This window comes from Prinia subflava, chromosome 7 (assembly GCF_021018805.1).
Source record: "Prinia subflava isolate CZ2003 ecotype Zambia chromosome 7, Cam_Psub_1.2, whole genome shotgun sequence".
Lineage (NCBI taxonomy): Eukaryota > Metazoa > Chordata > Aves > Passeriformes > Cisticolidae > Prinia > Prinia subflava.
Window position 1 is genome coordinate 8,057,417 of NC_086253.1, and position 20,408 is coordinate 8,077,824.

The 20,408-nt window shown below is 47.1% G+C and overlaps 1 protein-coding gene across 1 annotated transcript in view; it reads left to right on the forward strand.

Moving 5' to 3' along the window:
* Positions 1–12,507, forward strand: part of NAT8L (N-acetyltransferase 8 like) — a 32,369-nt gene extending 19,862 nt beyond the window's left edge. The window contains exon 3 of the mRNA XM_063401480.1: positions 5,490–12,507. Coding sequence (XP_063257550.1) covers positions 5,490–5,857 — 368 coding nt within the window. The 3' untranslated portion in view covers positions 5,858–12,507. The remainder of the gene's footprint in view (positions 1–5,489) is intronic.
* The last annotated feature ends 7,901 nt before the right edge of the window (positions 12,508–20,408 follow it).

Below are 20,408 nucleotides of genomic sequence, written 5' to 3' on the forward strand. Positions count from 1 at the left end.
GTACAGCCTGTCTCTCTTAAAGTGATGTATGTAAATAGTGCTGGCAGCAGGACAGCACAGACACTGAACTTTGGCCCTTTTTAACAGGCTATTGGTGAATAGGTAAATTGGTGAATCACTGGGTTCTGATTCCCTCTGTACTGCCCTGCTTGGACGACCTCTGCTTAGCGCAAAGAGCTGCTGCTCTGGCCAAAATCATGCCAAAAGATGGCACAGGAGGCTGAACAAGTGACTGCAAGGGCAAATACTTAAAGCTCCTTGACGTGACAGCCTGTTGCACCTCCTCTGTACTGGTGTTTCTGTGTGGTGGTGTCACACCAGGCTGTGCTGCAGTCAGGGGGTCACAGGGAGGAGTCAGGGAGCATTTGGATCTCTGGGATGAGCAAGCCTGTCACTTTTGGAAACCTTTATGTAGGTATATTAAGAGCATGGAACACAGGCAATACAGACCCTATCCTGTGGGAAGCACAGGAATGATTTTGAGCTTTTTGTTGTTTGGATTTTTTTTCCCTTTTGCCCCTTCTTAGCAGCCTGGGGAAAAAATGTAGGAGAGGGATGTTTGCCCTGTGCAGGATGCTTTCCTGGCTCTGCTGTAAGGATGCAGAGGAGCTGGTGCTGTCCTGGTGGGTTCCCAGCAGTGGTGATGGAAACTGTCAGTTCCCTAGTCTGGATGATGCTCCAGGGACATCACCTGTGACAGCTTTGAGCCAGCAGGGGAATTGCTCACATTTGTGTTGCTGTGACATGCCAAAGCAGAACTGAAAGTCACAGTCTCTGCTTGAAGGGATATTTTCTTAAGAAGTTGCATGTCTGTCTAGAAATTATGTTCCACGCATAAGCCTTTAAGAATTAATGAGAGCTCAGCTGCATAGATAGCAGTGCCACCCCTGAAGAGAAGGAGAGAAGACTGGCGTGTCTCTGGGCAAGATTTCTTGCCCTGTGCTGAGCTTCCAAGGGAAAATCCTTCCAACAGGGATGCATCCATGCAAAATTAGCACCAACAGCTGGTGGTGGCCACAGGAGCTGCTCTGTGGCTCCCCTCCCCAGCCCTAAGAAAATGAGGGATAGGTTTTACCTGCCTCAGCCCTCACCCCTCAGTGTGCAGGTGCTGGCACTAGGGAGGACCCAAGTGTGAGTTCAGGAAGTTTTGGGGCAGCAGAGCTTTGCTTGCTCCTGTGGGAATACTAGAATTTTCTAGAAAACAATGTATTTGAAAAGTGTGTGGAAGACAGAGCTTTGCCTCTTCAGAACAACACAATTCTGCAGCTTGGGGTAGTGGCCCCTGCATGCTGAGGGCTTCAGAAAGCTGTTGGAACCTGCAATAGTCAGTCATGTGGGACTCATGCTGATGAGGAAGGCTGAAGTCTCTGTCCCCCCTCCCTCCTAGCAGTACTCTGCTGTTGCCTTTGGCTCCAGTCTTTCCACCCATCCACCCACCGGCCTTTTATTCATCAAAAGGTGCAGAAGAATTTGCAGAAAAAATAAATGAATTTATTTTCACCCACCATCCATCCTCGTTGGCTGCGTGGGGGAGAGCTGTGCAGCTCATGACAGTGGAGGAGGGTGGGAGTGGAGGCTTGCAGGCACAGCCAGAGGATTGCATGGCCTGTCCTCCTTGGCAGGAGAGGAGGATGTGTGCCCAGCGTGGTGCCAGCGCTGCGGGGCAGCCCTTGGGATGTGGTGTCAGCAGCAGTGTGTGGACTCTGAGGGCAGCCCTGTGCTGTGGGAGATGGGTGGATGGGTTAGAAGAAACCCATTGGTCTTCAAAAGCTGGGAATCATCCTTAAATTTAGAGCAGAAAGACAGTGCCATCTTGTGTGCTTTCAGGCCCTGGGTGCCATCAGCTGAGGAGCCACGTCTGACCTTGCTGTGAAGCATGAGCAAGACAAAGTCATGTTCCTTGGCGTGCACATCACAGCCATTTTGTGCCTTTTTCATAGGTGTGTGCATCACAGGGTGGGGTTTTTTTGTGGAATGGTTTGGGTTGGAAGAGCCTTTAAAGACTCCTCTGCTGTGGGCAGGGATGCCTTCCGCCAGACCGGGTTGCTCAAAGCCCCAGCTAACATGGCCTTGAATACTTCCAGGGGTGGAGCAGACACAGCTTCTCTGGGCAGCCTGTGCCAGTGCCTCACCACCCTCATGGTTAAAAAATATTTTCTTTTATTGTATCTTTTGTCTGTGAGTTCCTGATGTCAAGATTGTGTGGTGAGGCAGCAAGCTGAGGAAGTGGAGAGAGCAAAGGAAGGCGGTGGTGGATTTTCCATGGCTCTTCTCCTCACTTTTGTTTTTGGCAGCCCAGAAGGAGGCAGGGGAGAGTGCTTGGTGTTTGGCTGGGAACAGCTAGGGCCTCTGGAATGTGCCTCCAGTGCTTCAGAGTGGTGTTCCCAGGGCAGCTGTGGTGAAATGCAAGATGTCCATGAAGAACAGTGAGTGAGCTCCTCCTGGAGTGAGCTGGAAGGGCTTTGGATGACCATGGTGATGGGTTGGCAGAAGATGGAGGCAGGTGAGGGTGAAGGCAAAGACAGAGGTGCTGCTGTGAGATGGGTATCTGGAAGGGCAGGGAGAGTTGTAGCTGTCAGGGTCTGTGTTTATCTTTGCAGCAGTGATTATTTTCAGATAGCATGTGAGAGAGTAAAACGTCAGCTCTTGCTAATAATAGCGCTGCAAACAAGGCTGTTGCTCATTACTGACAGCTGAGATGAAGTTAGTTTTGTTTCATCCTAGGTATGAAAAAGTGCAAAAACAAGCTGTGCTCTGAGTTGATACCCTCAGTCCAGAAAAGGTGAGGAGCAGACCTTCTCCCAGCCCTGGGGTGTGGCACTGAAAGGTGATTTCCCAGGGTGCTTGCACACCGCTCCAGAGTTAAGTGCTGCTGGAAGGGTGGATATGGTGAGGAGGTGCAGCTGGCTGGCATTGTGGAAAACATAGAATCATAGGATAGGATAGTTGGGGTTGGAAAGGACCTTTAGAGGTCATCAAGTTGAGTCTGGGTGAAAAGCAATCTGAGGACCTTCAGCATTCTTGCTGTGAAACTGGAGGGTTTTCCCAGAGGACAGGAAGGCCCAGCCCAAGGTCAGCCACGTATGATGTGACCCCAAGACAGCTTTCAGTGGCAAGTGCCCACCCAAATGGAACACACCCACCTGGAGGGAGGATTTGATAAACCCATGGGGGAAAGCTGCTTCCTGGGCTTGTAGCCACCTTTGAGGTGTCTTCAGTAGAATGAGGGAACTGGCTGCTGGTGATCCTTGGAGCAGACACAGACACGAGGAGGACAGCAGGGTAGAAGTCTTGGGGACTGGTGGCACTGGTGTAAAGGAGAGCTGAATACAACTCGCATTGTTTGAGCAGATGTGTCCTGTCTGTGGCTAATTATAAGCGTTGTGTGCACAACACACACTGGGAGATGTGCCAGATACTATTTCTTTTCAAGTCGAACTCAAAATCATTATAATTAAGCTTTAAAATTGTAAGTAAAAACTAACAAGGAGTCCAGGTTTGCTGTCATGCTGCTTGCAACCAGGTCCAGTCCCTGCTGGGATGGACAGGTGTGGGGAGGGTGGTCATAGGGGCTAGCAATATAAAGGGTTTGGTGGCTCTGCAGTAGCAGGTATGTCCAGATTTGGGGTTTAAATATTCAGACTACCTCAAAGTACCAGAAACGTGCCATTTTACAAATGTGGGAAGTGTTGCTGAGTGAGCTTTAGCACCCTCTCAGGTTTGGTGGGCACAGAGAAGAGGTGCTTGCTAAGAAGAGAAAATAAGGAATAAAAGTGTGAAGCAGTCGTGGAAGCAATTGTGTAACCTGGGGTTGAGAGGAGCCTAGGTTGTTTCTCTGGTTTGAGGGGAAGTGAGGCAGACTTCTTCCTGAAGAAGCAGGTCCAGGAGGAATTGGATGAGTGGGATGTGACGGCTGTGCCACCGGTTGATGGCTGCTTCGTGCCACTTTTGGGGCTGCCCCAGGACTGGGGCCCCTGCTCCCCAAGCATGGGGAAATTCCTGAACCTCTTTTTTGGAACTCCACCACAGGAGTGGTAGCCATGCACGTAGGGTGAGGATCACTGTGGCCCTTATGTTTGGTGTGCTCGCCATGTGGCCAGAGGTGTGAGGAACTGGGCTCAGCCACCACGTGATGAGCACTTCAAAAGCAGCAGTGAGCTCTCTACCCTGCAATTTGTATGCAGAGGGAGGGTGGCTGCTTGATTTCAGTGCTTGTAGGTGTTCGTCTGGGGTCGTGTCTGAATAAATCACGTTCTGAGATCCAAGCGAGCGCCAGGGAACAAGCCGCACTGTCAACGTGGCAGCGGAGCAGAGACATCTTCACTGCTCATGATAAATGGGTCAAGATGGGCCCTGGTGTTTTAAAAATTAGCTGTTGACCTAGATAGCAGCAGCATGATGACTTGCTCACAGTGGGAGCAAGAGTGAGCGTCACTGGAGCTGCACATTCCTCTAAATGTGGGCATGAGCCTGGTGTGCTGAGGTGAACCTGCGCTGGTTCCCCAGCCCTTGTTTGTAGCCAGCTTTTCCTTGGAAGCTGAGCTGTGCCACAGGGAAGTGGGGAAGGCCTTGGGCATCTCTTTCGGATGGTTTCATGGAGCCACAAGGAGCATTTTTTCTACAGCAGCTGCAAAGGCCTCTCCCACCACCCCATGCTTTGCTCTGCTCCAGTGACAAAGTACACTGAGTTGTTTTACTCATGTTTCCCTTGTTTTTTCAGGAGGGGGGTCCTTTGCCCCCCCGAGCCCCTCCCCACCCCAGGCTTGTCACTCTGTTCTTGCACAGATGTGCCATGCATTTGGGTTGGAGCAGCTGACAGGGTTGATGCAGAAGATGGAGCTGCTGCCCAAGTCAGACTCTCTTCTGCTTAGCAGCTGGGAAGAAGGCCATTGCCTGCACCAGGGGTTTCTCCTGTCATGGGATCTTCTTCCTCTGGATGAAGGCATATTGCTCAAGCGCACTGAAAGTCAGTGCTTTTCATCTGGGCAAGAGACCTCTCAGTGCCCATGGTTGGCTGCTGTATTGAATCGTGGCTTTATTGAGTGATAATTAGGCAATGGATAAAGCCACACCTTGAGTACTGTGTCCAGTTCTGGGGCCGTCAACTTAGGAAGGATGCTGGGATCTTTGAGCATGTCCAGAGAAGGGCAACAAGGCTGGTGAAGAGTCTGGAGCACAAGTTCTGTGAACAGCAGCTGAAGGAGCTGGGGCTGTTTAGGCTGGAGAAAAGGAGGCTCATGGGAGACCTTCTCGCTTTCTACAACTCCCTGACAGGAGGTTGTAGCCTCTGTGCATTATCCTTGGGAAAATAACATTTCCTTTGCATGGTCAGGGGAAAAGAGTGTTTGGTTCTTATTTATGGAGGTCATCAGTCCCCACGTGTGACGTGGTTTTGTGCCCCAGGCCCTGCTCCTAGATGTGTGTTTGGCAATGGGCACTTGTCCATCGGGGGTGGCCGGTGACTGCATGTGCTGCTTTATCTCCCACAGGCTCCTGCTTCTGGGTTGCCGTCCTGGATGGCAACGTGGTGGGGATCGTGGCAGCGCGGGGCAATGAGGAAGACAACACCGTGGAGCTTCGCCGCATGTCCGTCGACTCCAACTACCGCGGCAAAGGCATCGCCAAGGCGCTGGGCCGCAAAGTGCTGGAGTTTGCCATGCTCAACAACTACTCCTCCGTCGTGCTGGGGACCACGGCCGTGAAGATGGCAGCCCACAAGCTCTACGAGTCCTTGGGGTTCAAGCACGTGGGTGTCGTGGAACATTATGCCCTGCCAGGGATGACACGCTCCTTACTGGAGAGAATGTTTTTCCAGGTCCGCTACCACCGCTACCGCCTGCAGCTGCGGGAAGAATAAAAAAAAACCCCTACCAACCAAAACAAAACAACAAAAAAAATATTTTTTCCCCCCTTCCTCCCTCATCAAAAATAATAAATTACCCTTCTATTCCTCATCACCACTTATTTGCCAATTTTGGGTTAGAGTTTTTGTACCCTCACGTCACGTTTTGGTTTGCTCCGTTCAGCTCGATGGGCCGGCCGAGCAGCGCCCCTTCCTCGCATGCTGTAGGTGGTGGTGCTGGGAGTCCTGCAACCCAGCGGAGCGGAGCGCCGGCCTCTCCTTCCCAGGTACCTCCGTAAAGCACAGAAACTTACTGCAAAATAGTACAACTGCTCCGGTGTACATAGTCCTCTCCTCTCCCAGGTGTAAGATAACATAGTGATGCATTCATAATAGTGCAGAAATATTACTTGAATGCAGTTTTCAGTATTTCACGCATCAGTAAGTAGAATATGCATTCCTCTTACCGTAATCTACTGGTTAATAGTTTCCAGAGAAAAGGTGGGGGGTACGCCCTGCCCCCCTGCCCCAACCCGCTTGCTACAATGCATGAAGAGGAAAGCGCGTGCACGCACTCAAACACATCGCACTGCCGCCACGGCACTGGTGTTGCACTTTTTTTGGATGTGCCTCATTCTGCCAAATGTCTGAGAGACCCCGGGTGCATCCGGTAACCACGACTCCGCTCCACCTCCCCTCCTTCCTAAGCCAGCACAGACTCGGACCGGCTGACCTGAGCCCCGTTGTACCATAGTGTGAAGTTAAGATCAAATCTCAGTATCTCCTGCGCTGTTCCGTAGCCACACGTAACCTGCAGTCCTGGGCCAGACTCCGCATGTGCGTTGGACTTTCTCTTTGCTGCCTTTTGGGGTTTTTTGTTTGTTTTCATCTTTTTTTTTTTTTTTTTAAGGGTTATGTTTTTTTGTTGTTGTTGTTATTTTTAGTTTTGGCTTTCGCTGAATGGTGTCGTTGAGGCGTAATGGAGGCTGCAGTTCCTATGGCAACACATTTGCACATTAATGTGCGCACCAAATCTCACCACTTCAGAGAAGCGACGTGTGACAGATAATAGCATTTTGGGGAGCACCGGGGTGGGGGGGAACGTACTTATTATCTTAACCAGCTGCTTGTTTGATAAATGTAGATGGCCTCACTGCAGCCTTCCATCAAAGGTAATTAACTGCTTTAATGATGTCAGATTTGTGAATTGTACAATGCAAAAAGCAATGCAAAGCAGATTCGGCATGTGTCTGTACCCGGTATGTATGTACAGTGCCTGCCAACTAAAGAATAACCAAGACTACAGCTTCTTCTAGCCTGAGATATCAACTTTTATAACTTATTTAAACAAATAGCAACTTTGCATGAATTACATCTTGGGGAAAAAGAAGACTGGTAGGTTTGAATTTTTAAAGCGTGGTGTCAGAGGTATTAGAGAAAACCATTTTGGGCTGCACTTAATTTTGGGTGGGTTGAGGGGTTTGGCTCTGCTAATACATTTAAAGGCAAAACCCCTTTAGTTACTGGGAAAAACAATTATTATTTTATGAAGTATTACACGTGTGGTGAGGGGGGAATCCCCCCGACCTCATGGCAATGCAGTTGGTGAAGGGGTAGAGCACGTGTTAACCACGCTGGCAAATACAATGGAAGAGTCAGCAGGAGAGCCACAGAAGGAAGGAGCCTTGGGGTGTGGGGAGGGGACAGGAGCCCTGGGGCAGGTTGGGGGACAGCCAGCACAGACCTTGGACGTGGGGTGCTGTCTGTCCCCCCCCTACCAGGAGCTGCCCTTTCCTCTGCAGCCAGAAGCTTTCCCAGCACTGAGATGCCCTTTCAGTGCTTGGCTGGGGCTTGGTCCAGCCTGTGAGGAGTTGGAGGGGCAGAGTCCCAGCAATAAGGGGTTAATGAGGATGGTGAAGGACACTGTAGCAAGAGACCACGAGTTTAATTAACAAAATTTCTGTATGGGGCACTATATTTTTAAAAGTCTTTCTATGCTGTACATTTCTCCTGAAGCTGAAATAATGTACTGTTGGTAGGGGTTCTTGTATAGTGTACAGAAATCGGCAGAATATTTTCTTGCTGCGTTCAGTGATTTATTAACCGAAGTAAAACAGACAAATATAAAGTGTTAGCAAAAGTTGAAAGAAAAAACACAAAAGTTTGTGCCTTTTTTAGTTTATTTTTCTGTTGCTATATAATCACTGCACTAAAACCTTTCCAGAGGGGTAAAAAAAAAACAAGCAAAAAGTAGTCTCTTAATAAGGGAGGAATATGTAAAGTCTAAATTAAGCATTAATTTTTTTTATTAGGCTATTTAATTAAACTAATGTTGCTGGTTTTATTTGATACCTGTGCCTTTGAAATAAAACTCCACATCCTGTCAGAAAATCCAAACCTGGAATAAATCCCACCAGATTCCACAGACACAGAAGTGTCATCAGGTTACCAGTATTTTATTCTAAACCATGTAAATTTTACCTGATGATATTACAGTTTCTGATCGTAATACCTGTTGAGTTTCCTGGGGAAGAGGTGCTTTGGAAGAGGGTGGCTTTGGGGGTGCTGTCTGCATTCCTCCCCAGCACACGGAAATGCACTGATAAGGATTGAGTTGTTGCCACTTGGCCAGTAGCTGCCAAGAAAATTTATTCCCTTAATGTTTCTGCCAGTTGCTTTGTGACCAGGCTTTTTGGAAGAAATCCAGCTGGTTGCTCCCAGCTCTCCAGCCGGGACAGCTTGTTTCTGAAGGAAAGGGCTGCCTGCCAAATAGGCTGGGATTTGCTCTCCTTGGAAGGTGGTGCAGGCTGCCAGAGCTGCGTCCCTGTAGCAGCAGTGGGACAGGGGTGCACAACCTCCTGTGTTGTTGATGCCTTTCCACCCAGAGCTGCCAAGGTTGGGCTTATAAGCACCACATGATCCTGTTGTTTTATCTGCATGGGAAGTTCCCTGAAGGCAACAGCTCAGGCACAGCTCTGGGGTCAGGGTTGCTGGGCTCTGGACCGTGCCAGGCTCACCTGCTGCCAGGGAAGGGAGTGGGCAGACCACAGGGCAGCTCATAGGGTGACACGTTGAGGTCAAGCTGCCTTTGGCAAATCCATCCCTCTGCATCCTTCAGGGTGCACTGGTTTAAACAAGGTGCTTGGAAAAGATCAGCACAGCCCTTCCTCTGGGCCTGAGCATCATCTCCTGACTCTCCGCATCCCAGTTCAGAGGCTGAGTGGGTGAGGAGCAGCACAAGGTGGTGTGGGGTTGGTCCTGAGGAGAAGAGTTGGTGATCTGGGCCTATTGCCAGTCCTTGAGTCTTGATTCCAACAGAGACTCAGAGCAGTGTGAGATGGGAGGGGGTTTTCCTGATTGATTTTGGGGTTTCCCTTTCCAAGGACAACGTTGGCAGGAGTGTGAGGAAGAGTGGAGCGTCTCTTGGGTTTGAGCCCAGGGTTGGTAAAGGTGGTGGTTAAAGAAGACCAGTTCAGATTTAGGTGGAGGATGTATTAGAGATGTGAGGGCACCTCCCACAGCTGCTCCTATTGCAGTGCAGCTGGGCTGTCACAGCCCCCTGCCCTCCTGCTGCCTGCAGAGATGCAGTTTCCTCACCTGGCTGCTCTCTCCTTAGAGTGGGGCTTTTTTTGCTAATCCCTGTGCACTGGACACTGCTCAAGTGTCCTTTGCTTGGAGGGGCTTGGGACAGAGTCAGTGCTCCCTGAGGAGCACTAGGTGTCATGTCCAAAAGTTAAAAAACGACCAAAAACAGGAAAGGAGGGAAAATTTGCATTACTGTGGCTGAGGTCCACAGCCTTGGGGTTGCCCTGGCCCTCCAGCACAACCCAGGCCATTCCCTGTGGAGTGAGTGGGAACTCCCTCCAGAGCCTGAGCAAACTGGCATCTCAAGCACATGTCATATTTGGCAATAAGCTGTCTGGGAAGCTTGGCCCCTGAACAGATCCAGGCTGATAACGCTAAGCAATCAAACCAACAAAGAGAGTGGTTTCTAATCTAACTTGAAACCCTTAAATTTGTATTTGTTGTAAATTTGTGCTGTGTTTTCCCTCTGTGAAGCAGATAGCACCTGCAAGATGCTTAGGAATGGCAACTGTGTCTCTGGTGGGAGATGCAGAAAAGTCCCAGGCATTGCCATCAGTGGAAAGTTGCTTTCCCTCCCCATGAGGATGATTCCTGAGGTCATGATGTCAGAATTAATTAGTCCCTGGGTAGGAGAGGCAGGACTAAGGGTCAGCCGTGGCTATTGGGGTTGGGATGAGCCTGGTGGGTGCTGGTGCTGCACACCTGCAGCAGGAGCAGAAAGGGTTTGGTGCCAGGGGTGTCTTGGGCCCTTCCTTGCTGTGGCCAACTGGAAGAACAGAAGGTCCCATGGGCAGAATTCCCAAGGGAACTGTGGTTTTGCAGAACCTTGTCCCAATCCTTTCTGCTGCTGTTGCTCACTGATCCACATCCGTATGCAATGCAGGTCTGCTGTCTTTTAATTTGCCAGATTTGCTGGCTGAGGTACAAATGGATAGAAACTGACTGCAGGGACTTCCAAATTGCCAAACACACAAAGGCAGGAACCAGCTCTGGTTACCTCTGAATTAACAATCTCACTTTGGGTGTGCTGGGGCCTGTGTTTCATTAGTGCTGGTGTGATGCTCTTGGTATGCACTCTACTTAAAGCTTAATAAATGCATTTTAGTTCAACACTTAACTGGAGTCTTGCAGTAGAATATACTGTACCACATAAAGAAAATGAAGTAATGCTAAGTGTTAAATAAGCTTTAAAATGCAAAAGGAAAATTTTCTTTTTTTTCTCTCTCAAAATAGATCCACATAGAATCTTGAGGAAAAATTGGTGTGCTCTTGCATCCCTCAGTCATAGAGCCTATGCAACAGAGCTTATGCTTATCTCCCACCAAAACCTGCTACCTGAATGGTGCTTGGGAGTACCTTCCATAAAAAATCAGGAGATTAATTTGAACAACTGAGAGTTTAGTCAAAACACAGTATTCTTTAAAATAACAAGCTCCAAGTGAGCATTTGGAGTTTGATCACAGTTAAAATTGCTGTTCAGTGCTGTCTTTGTATTGCACAATGGTGACCTGTGGGAGAGAACATGCTTTTAACATCTTAATAGTAGAAGACAGACCTAGTGAGACCAAGAGCATAACAAATACATAATGCAACTGTAAATTTATTTACAAGTAAAACGTTTGAATGCAGAAGCAGCTACTGCTATGTAAGTGTAATGAACTTACAGCTAATATTGTTTCTAATTTCTTTTCCTCCAAAGCTTAATCCTTTTGCCTTGTAATATGTATATTTGATTTTTTTTTAATGTAATTAGGTTAAACAAAGCATCAGTTGCTTTGTGAGTTGTACTTATGATTGTGCTGGGCTGTTAGCTTTAAGCAGTTTGTGTGCTTGTGTTATTTTATTAAAGCAAAAGTCTTCTTGAGACAAATGCAGTAAAGGAAAAAAATAATATCTTTGGTAGTGTTAAGCAGATGTGTGGTATGCATTTGGAAAATGTCCAATGTCAGTTAAAAAAAAAAAAAGACAACAAACAAACAGGTTAAATTGCTTCCCAGAATTGCTCATGTTTAAGGCAGTGGCTTACTCACTCACGCCTAAATAGAAACTTGGATTCCCCCAAACAGCCTCTTACTCTGCATCTCCTCACCGTTGTACAAGACCAATGTGAAATGAGTCTTGTGTTTTCTATGTTCAGCATAGTATGTACTGTACTTTGTAACGGGAAGTGGCTACAAGTCCTCAAAGAAAAACAAACATATTCTAAAACAGCAATAATTACCACTGTAAAGCAAAAGAGCACGTGGGGGAGAGCCCAGGGAGACAGTTCAGGAAGGTGACGCTGTTAGGAGCACGCTGGCAGCAGTGTGTTCCTAAGGGGTGCTGTTGCACCTGGGGAGCAGGATTAAGTACTAGGGAAGGCCATCAGTCTCTGGAACTGGATGTCACCTTGGCAGAGAACCTGCCCGTGTGGGGTCCCTAGAGCTGGGTCATTGTGAGCCCGTATGCAGTTAAGGGTGAGTTATTGCAAATACCATTCCTGGTGGGAGAGACAGACATAAGGAGGAGCTGTCAGAGTCACACAGAGGAAGGTAAACACTTATTGCTGCAGTCTTGTGCCCCAGCATACTCTGCTACTGCATTCCTGGGGCTCAGCAATGGCAGAAAGCAGAACCAATCACTCTGATTTCCTGTGGAGGGAAGTGGGAGTCAGCTCTGTGGGAAAGCTGGGTGCATCCCATGCAGGTAGCAATGCAAAGCGTTCCCCTGGCGTGGCAGGGGGTTAGGAGGTGTGCAGGTTATCCCTTGGTGTGCTTTAGGCTTTGGAGCTCCAGCCTCCAGAGCGTGACCCCCATGCTCCATGCGCAGCGCCCCGGGAGCCAGCCAGCTCCCGAGGGACACAGGGTGTCCTCAGGCAGGGGCAGGCCAGGTGCTCTGGACAAATGACTTGTAGGTACTTAAGTTCTGTTCCTGATGGCCGCTGTAACTGTGAAAATTAACCAGACCTGCTGTGATAAATTTGGTTATATAAGGTTTATTTGGTTAATTTTTTATAAGTGAAAACTGAAAAGATGAAAGAGAATTGTAATATGAAAGCAACTGCTGTAAATAATGTACGAATGAATAAAATCTAAAACTTATGTCAGTTTTTTCCTAAACTGTACTGCTGTGGAGTTACTGATGTGCAGATGGTGCCTGCATCTTTTCCAGCCCCCCCAGCTCCAGCATGGGCAGACACCACTCATTCCTGCTCCTGCTGATAATGGGAGTATCCTTTTGTGCCTCATGCTTGTCCTTAGATTGTATTTCCATGCTATTCCAGCTCATACTGCCATGTCCAGAAGCTGCACACAGTAACTTTGGAGACAGCCCTGCCATGGGACCCAGCCTGGCTCTGGCACCAGGCCAAGGGCTGCCACTGCCACCTGCCTGATTGAGCACTCACCCCAAATCCCCCCAGAGACCAGAGGCAGCCCTGAGTGTGCCACTGGAGCAGAGGACAAAACCCCACAGTGTCTACTCTCTGTCACCAAGGCCATGAGGTGATGGAGTGAGTGTTATTGAGGATATTTTCATGGTGGGGTGCATCCTGGGGGGTTCCCCAAGCCACACAGGCCCCTTTTTATTCCCTACACCTGTGCACTACCTTAGGTAAAAACCAGCATCAAAGGGCTGTTGCCTGCTGCTCTTTGTGAAACCTGCACGAGGCTATTTCTGACCATCTCTGGAGCACCTCTGTGGGGCCAGGAACCACTGACCTCCTGTTTGGGGAGGGGAAAAGGGGCTCCAGCCTCCAGCCACAATTAGATACACTTGAAATAAACTGATTGCTGACAAAAGGGCCTCTAGGGATGTCTGTTCCTGAAAACCAGTTTCTGGTGGCTGTTCTAAATGCTGCAGGAGTGCCCTGCCAGCCAGCAGCTGAGGGACACCTACCCAGCTACACCCCCTGGCAACCTGGCCCTGGATCCCTGCACCTCTCGGGCCATCATCCCCCAGCAAAGGCTTTGGGATGAGCAGAGTTATCTAGCTGAGCAGCCAGGCAGCCACGTGGAGCATAAAGTTCATGCCTTTGCCCTGTGGGTCTGGCCCCTGTCACTTCCCTGCCGTATGCAGAGGTGCAGATGCTGATAGCAGTATCTCACTCGGAGGAGGTGAGCACAGAACACCTTCTGGGACTGATAGCAAAGTGCTCTGGGACTCAGCCTGGGGGGAGAACAGCTGCAAAACCATGCATGTGCACCAGCTTTATTTTATATCAGAGCTAACCAAAGAAACACCTCCACCCTTAACACTGCTTTTGTGAAATAACAGAAAAGTGGCAACAAAGCTGAGTTGGTTTTAGAAGGTGCTGCAGTGTGGGTGTGCTGTGTGCCTTAATGCACCTCAATTAACTGCTAATTGGGCTCAAACTCTCCTTTTACCGGCCACACATCCCTGTCCTGGCCTCTTTCATCCTTCATGGTGAATCACTTCAGATAAAAAAATTAGAATTCATGGAAACAAGGACTCTGCCTCCATGCTCTGTGTTCCCAGGCACATATCCCATGCTCTGGCTGAGGCTCAGGATCCCTTCCCCTGTTGCTCCCAGCACATTCATCCATCCATCCATCCAGCCATCCATCCATCCATCCATCCATCCACCCATCCATCCATCTATCCATCCATCCATCCATCCATCCATCCATCCATCCATCATCCATCCATCCATCCATCATCCATCCATCCATCCATCCATCCATCCATCCATCCATGCATTCATCCATCCATCCATCATCCATCCATCCATCCATCCATCATCCATCATCCATCCATCCATCCATCCATCCATCCATCCATGCATCCATCCATCCATGCATCCATGCATCCATCCATCCATCCACCCATCCATCCATCCATCCATCCATCCATCCATCCATCCATCCATCCACCCATCCATCCATCCATCCAGCCAGCCATCCATCCATCCACCCATCCATCCATCCATCATCCATCCATCCATCCATCCATCCATCCATCCATCCATCCATCCATCCATCCATCCATCCATCCATCCATCCATCCATCCCCTCCTTTTGCCAAGGGACTCCTCTGCTCAGCCGTTGCCAAGCTCTGCCTGGAGTGCTCCTGGGGGTGTGCAGGAGTCAGCTTGAGGTTCCTTTCATCTCCCAAGTCCTTCACGGAGCTTCCTGTGACATTTCCCTCTTGACTCCTTTGAGCACCTCCCTGGTTCACAACACCCCCACCAGCCTCTGGTACACAAAGTACCACAGTTCCCACCTCTTCCATTTTAATAAATAGGAAATCCAAATCTTCATGAGGGTGAAGGTGTCCTGTCCTAAAGATTATTTTTATTGCACCTATTTACAACACTACTGGCCAAATTTGTCAGGAAATCAGCCTATTAATTTCTTCGTGGTAGGTTTTCATTCTTTCCCATGCTTGATTGCATTTGCCAAGTCAGTAAAGTAAATTCAGCACCTGATGTGTGTTATAACAGAAGAGGAATGAGCATTGTAGAAAGATGAATCTTCTCATCTGGACATGAAAGGCAGGGTCAGGTGAATCATGCTCCAAAAAGTGCTCATTTCTCTCCACTAATGACCAGTCCAAGACATGTCTAGACTACCCAGCAGTAAATGTCTATCCTAGAAACACCTAAGGTGAGATAAATCCTAACATGATGCCTCTGTAGAGAAGCTTAATTGCACCTGAGAAATCAGGGAAGCTGAAGGACAAACTATCATTTTTTCAACAGGTATTCATTGGGGCTTTAAAGGTAAATGGTTGCATTCAGTAACCAAAGCTTAAAGACTTAAAAAGGAAATATGTTTCTGGTTGTTAAAAAAATCAAAGGTTTGATGCTGCAATAAAGAAAAATTGCTTGTAAAAACTCAGGTGATCAATGGTGTGGTCCAGCTGCACTGGTTATCAGCACTGTGGTTCCATCTACTAGAGAGAAGTGTGAAAATCAATTGCTCATCACCAGTATTTATATTATAGTCTAATTACTTCGATTTTTTTACCTAGACAGGAAAAAACTGATAGAATAGGAAAATAATAAAGAGCTGCTTTGTGTTTCTCTGCAGGGAGAGAAGTGCAGTGGAAGAAAGGAGCACCACAGCAAACTGAATTACCTTTCACTCCTCTTCATTTATTTTATGTTGTCACTCATATTTTATCTTGCAGCAACCCTGAATAACAGCCATTAAAAATCAACATCAGTTTTTCAATTCTGTTGTTTAGAGGCCACTTTGGTTACAGCTGCTGGACTTACTTGTGAAAACAGAAGCTCCTACATCTTTCTAAGCTGAGGAGACCTTGTTTCTCAACAGGAGAGACTGATCTGAGATGGATTTCCAAGATTAATTTTTTGTGCTTTTTCCTTTGTGAAAACGTAACAAAAAAAAGACAAAAAAGTAAATGCTTTAGTCTCACAGGTTGTGACTTCTTTAGGAACACTTTAAGGAAGAGAAAGAAATGCTAGGAGTCAGTGGACCATTACAAAAACCTCCAAGTAATGTGCACTAAGAAGATATTTGGGCAGAGCATCAAGAGGAAGAGGATTCAGTACTGGACCAGGACCCACCAAGAGAGAAGGATGGATCTTTTTCCCCACCTTGGGAATTGTCAAAACATCAAAGAATGTTTGAGGGAGGGATGCCTAAATGGTTACAAACGCTGTTCTTGGCCTTTGCCAAGTGTGGAAGGTGGAGAACCTTCCAGTGCCACAATGATGATCTTCTCCTCCTGCTCCTAAAGCACGAGACGTCTCAAACCTGTTAGAGAGTCATTACAAGGGGAAGGTCAAGCCTTCAAACCCCAAAGGATCACCCCAGAAATGAATTTAGGATTGGATGCTCTCTTCACATACAGATTTACTTTTCCTTTTTTTTTTCCATGGATAGGGGAGCTGAGCAATCCAAGAGTGTTTGTAGGGTTTGACTGTTTTGCTCTGACAAAAGCCCCATGCCTTGAATAATGACCTCATGCTGAATGTCAAACCTGCACAAAGAGCTGAATTTTTCCTCTGGCCCAGCAGGTGGGTGAAAGGCTCCAAGCCCAGGAGACTTTGTGCCTCTAAAGCTGGGCTCAGGGGTGTGCAGGGGCTGCAGGCTCTGTCTGCACTGCCTAGAGCTGCCACTGTCCCCTCATGGATACACAGACACAAGGGCATGACAGAGAGGCAGCTCTTCCTTCCATTTCAGTGGAATTTCTGCAGCATTTCCAGAAAAACACCACCTAAAATAACTCCAAGGTTAACCACAGGGAAAAAGCCACACTGATTCTGCCTCACATTGCAGGGATCAGCATTTTGTTCAAAACACTCTCTAATGCAAGAATGATGTCTAAAACATCATTATTAGCCTGTATGCATGTCAATTCATATAACAACTCATATGTGTATATATATTTCTGCTATGAAGATACTTTTTTTTCTCTTAAGAATGTCTGGTATACATTCAGCTCTCCCACTGAGTCCACTGTGAGAAAGAACCCAACTGGAGATCCTCCTTTTAATTGCCAAGTGTGGTGCATGGACTTCAAATGACAAATAAAATTATACTGACCTATCCCTACCTTCATTCCCATTAACTTTTGTAGGGGTTATTGCACAGAAGAAAACAAGTAGCTCTGTTCATCAGATTCTATTTCAGAAAATGTTAGATGGGATGTCAGTGCCCTGGGAAAAGTGGGGAACTGAAAAGAGGGTGAGGAAATTAAAAAAAAGGGGGGGGGGAGGGGGAAACAGAAAAGAAGGAAAAAAAATCAAACTGATAGCTAGTTTCTACAAATACAATAGTGTGAAAACTTTCCAGTTTGGTTCCCAGACAGGAAAAACTTGTATGGCTGGCACTTGGGTACATTAAACTGCAGAAAATATCCATGATAGCTATTAAATTTTCACAAGGCTGAGGTGTTTCTCACTGATGCTAGATCTGAACTTTTTATCATTGCAGTATTAGGCTCCTAAATGTCAATACTCCTAGGATTATCACACATCATCTCCTTCGGTCTGTCCATAGGGAGGACAACTGCAATTCCTTCATGCTTCAGCTGTATTGCAGTGTTTAAAACCAGTATTTGGGATTTTGGGCAGCCTGGCAAGATTCCCTCCCTGTGCCTTGCAGAAATAGTGCATTTAGTGAAGGCAGATGCTGTTTTTTTCACCTTCCTTCTGACAGAAACACAATAGATTTTGATACGAACAGCAAGGCCCTCTAGAAACACAAAGGACATGATTCAGCTGGCTAAACATGGGGATCTACTGTCGTTTGAGTCAGCCTGTGTTTAGATGGTTTGAAGTGAGCCCAGCCAGGCTGTGAGCAGTGCTTTGGGAGAGTTAACCAGCTGGAAAGGTAAGAGATGTTGTTGTCTTCTCCCTTACTCTCGTGCTGAGTCATTAAGGTTTATTATATGCTCTGTTTGCGTGGCAAACGTGAACAAGTCACACAGATACCTTGAGAACTTGCAAGTTACGAAGGCTAAAATATAAATATCCTTTCTCCCTCTGGGATTGTTTGTTTTCCTAGACTCTGAACATCTGAGACACACAACTCAATCACATGATTATCCATTATTTCTGTAGTAGCCTTTTAATTAAAATCAATGTCATAACACCTCTGGTCCTAAGAATGTGCTATGCCTAATTGAAAAAAAAGATAGCTTTCAATAGGACAAATAATAGTGAAATGAGCAGGGTACATGATAAAAGGGTTCCTTTGTCATTCACTTAAGCAAAAGTAATCAAAACACTTCACTATGCTAATAAACTGCAAAATTATTCATTGAGATGGCTTGTTCCTTCGTCATGTCATAGTCTCAAAGGATTTGTCACCAGAGCTTCCTCACAGATTTTCAGTATTTTTTGCATATGTAAAGAAGTCTTAAGGGAAAACAGCACAGAAGCTCAGGCCCCACAAAAGGCCCTGTCAGATGGGTAAGAGCTGTGAACTTAATACACTTCGAGCATGCTGGTATGGAATAATGTATCTAAGTGTGTCCTGTACGCAAAAACTCATTCTCAGAAAAATATTTTTAAGAGTTGTGTGTTTAAATGGAAGAATTATTTTACCATCAGGGTGCAATAGCCTCATACACCCTGTATGTTAGCAGCTACACAGAATTGGAGGCTGCAGAGCTCATTCTCCAGGCACCCTGGTGGCTGCCCAGAGAGCTTTGCTTGCTGTGATGTCAGGAAAATCTGTGTTAGGTGAAACTCCAGGTTGAGGTAAGGAGCAATGTTTAAGCTTGTTTCCTTGTTCTCTCTCCACTAAATTAGAGAATGTTACGCAAATGTCTTTACAGTCATTCTCTAGCTAATGAGTTTTACAAAGGCTGTGTGATTGCCATGCCGCAGAGCTGACAACAAGTTCAAGCTGCTTTCACTGGTGGCTCTTGCTCTGAGCAAGGTGCTCTAAACCAGCGGGCCTGCAGCTGCAAAGCATCCTCAGCTCCCAAACACACGGTGGGGTCAGCTCTGCCCACTGCAGGCATTTTAAGAGATGGGCCACAGTATCTTTGCCCCCTTCACCTCCTTAGTTCAGGAGTACCCATGGAGTGGGACTTTAAAGGAATTCCTCGGGGTCTGGCTCTGTAGGAGGTGTTACAGCAGGGCAGCAAAATGCAGAGCTTCCCCCAGGACCTTCCCTGGAGCAGTTGCCTTCCCCAGGGGCTCCTGCAGCCCACGCTCTCTGCTCTCTGCTCTCTGCTCTCTGCTCTCTGCTCTTCCACCATCCCAGAGCCACCCAAACTGCTCTGAGAGTCAGTTCCTGTCCTGGGTGTGGAGGCATCAGCTGAAATTCAATAGAGTAACCCTTGGTCAGTTTATTGGGGCATGAAGTTCTTGGAAGTGAAGTACCTGTCAGTGTTACTTTCCTGGCAAAATGTTTTAATTGAAGAAAACCATTTAGTTCCTACTTAATTATTATTTCTGGGAGTGCTATCAGAGTTAGACATTTAAATTGTAAATGCCAAGCATTTTGTCTATCCTGCTCAGCCTAATAAAACCTATTTATGACTTCTACACACAAACCATCCCAATCAGTACAATGCCAGGTCTTCAAAGGGGCTGGTTTGACTTAGCTACAAAGAGATGAAGACTCTGTGTGGCTCTGGCACTGGAGTCCTTTGTGGTGGATGGTCAAAGGCCATGGTTTGTGCAGGTGACTCAAGATCAGTCTTTACAGACAAGGCATGTCAGAGTCTAAGGAAAACAGAAATAAACAGACATGTAAGACCTCTTCCCATAAAATGCTTGATAGAGCCTGCCTTGGCAATGGTTTCCTGCTTGTGTCCTGACTGGCAGCACTGCCAGGGGCTGTGCTTTCACAGTCCTGGGCCACAGCCTTATGGAATAAGAGCACCACTGACCATTCCAAAAGGAAGTGATCTGAAAACCTTGTTTCTCTGTAAGCAAAAATTGAGACCTATCCCAGCACACACTGTGAGCAGGAATGCCTTGGCCTGTAAGCACTAAGTTGTCTGGAAGAGTAGTGGTGGACAGATGGCTCAGATGAAATTTCAAAGAACCTGAGGCAAGAAATCATTATGCACTTAAAGATACACACTGGGAGGGCTGCTCTAAATTGCAGTTCTTCTCTAAACCTCTTGCAGATGCTAAAATTACAAAGCAGGCTTGAGATCTTGGATCCCTGCAGTAATTTCCAAGTTCAGTTATCAGAACCAAAGGGTTCAATACTTTCCTGTTCTTTAATTGTGGGAAGCAGAAAGATAGAAACTTCTTCAGAGCATCTCCATACTTTCTGAATTGAGTCTTTTCCATGCAGGTTTCCTTTAGGCTCAGTTTTATCTCATGAATTCTGTCATATCACTAGTTTTTGGGGAAGAGAACCCACAATCTCTTCCCCATTACTCCAAGGCAGGAAAAGGAAATATCTGAAGATTAAACACAGCCTACAATGTAGGTTCATGTAGGCAGTAAAAGGATTTCAATTCCACAGTTTCCTCTCTATGACTAATGTGTTTAAATGAACCACAAACAGGACAATGTTTTAAGCTGGCAGATTTGGAAATAAAA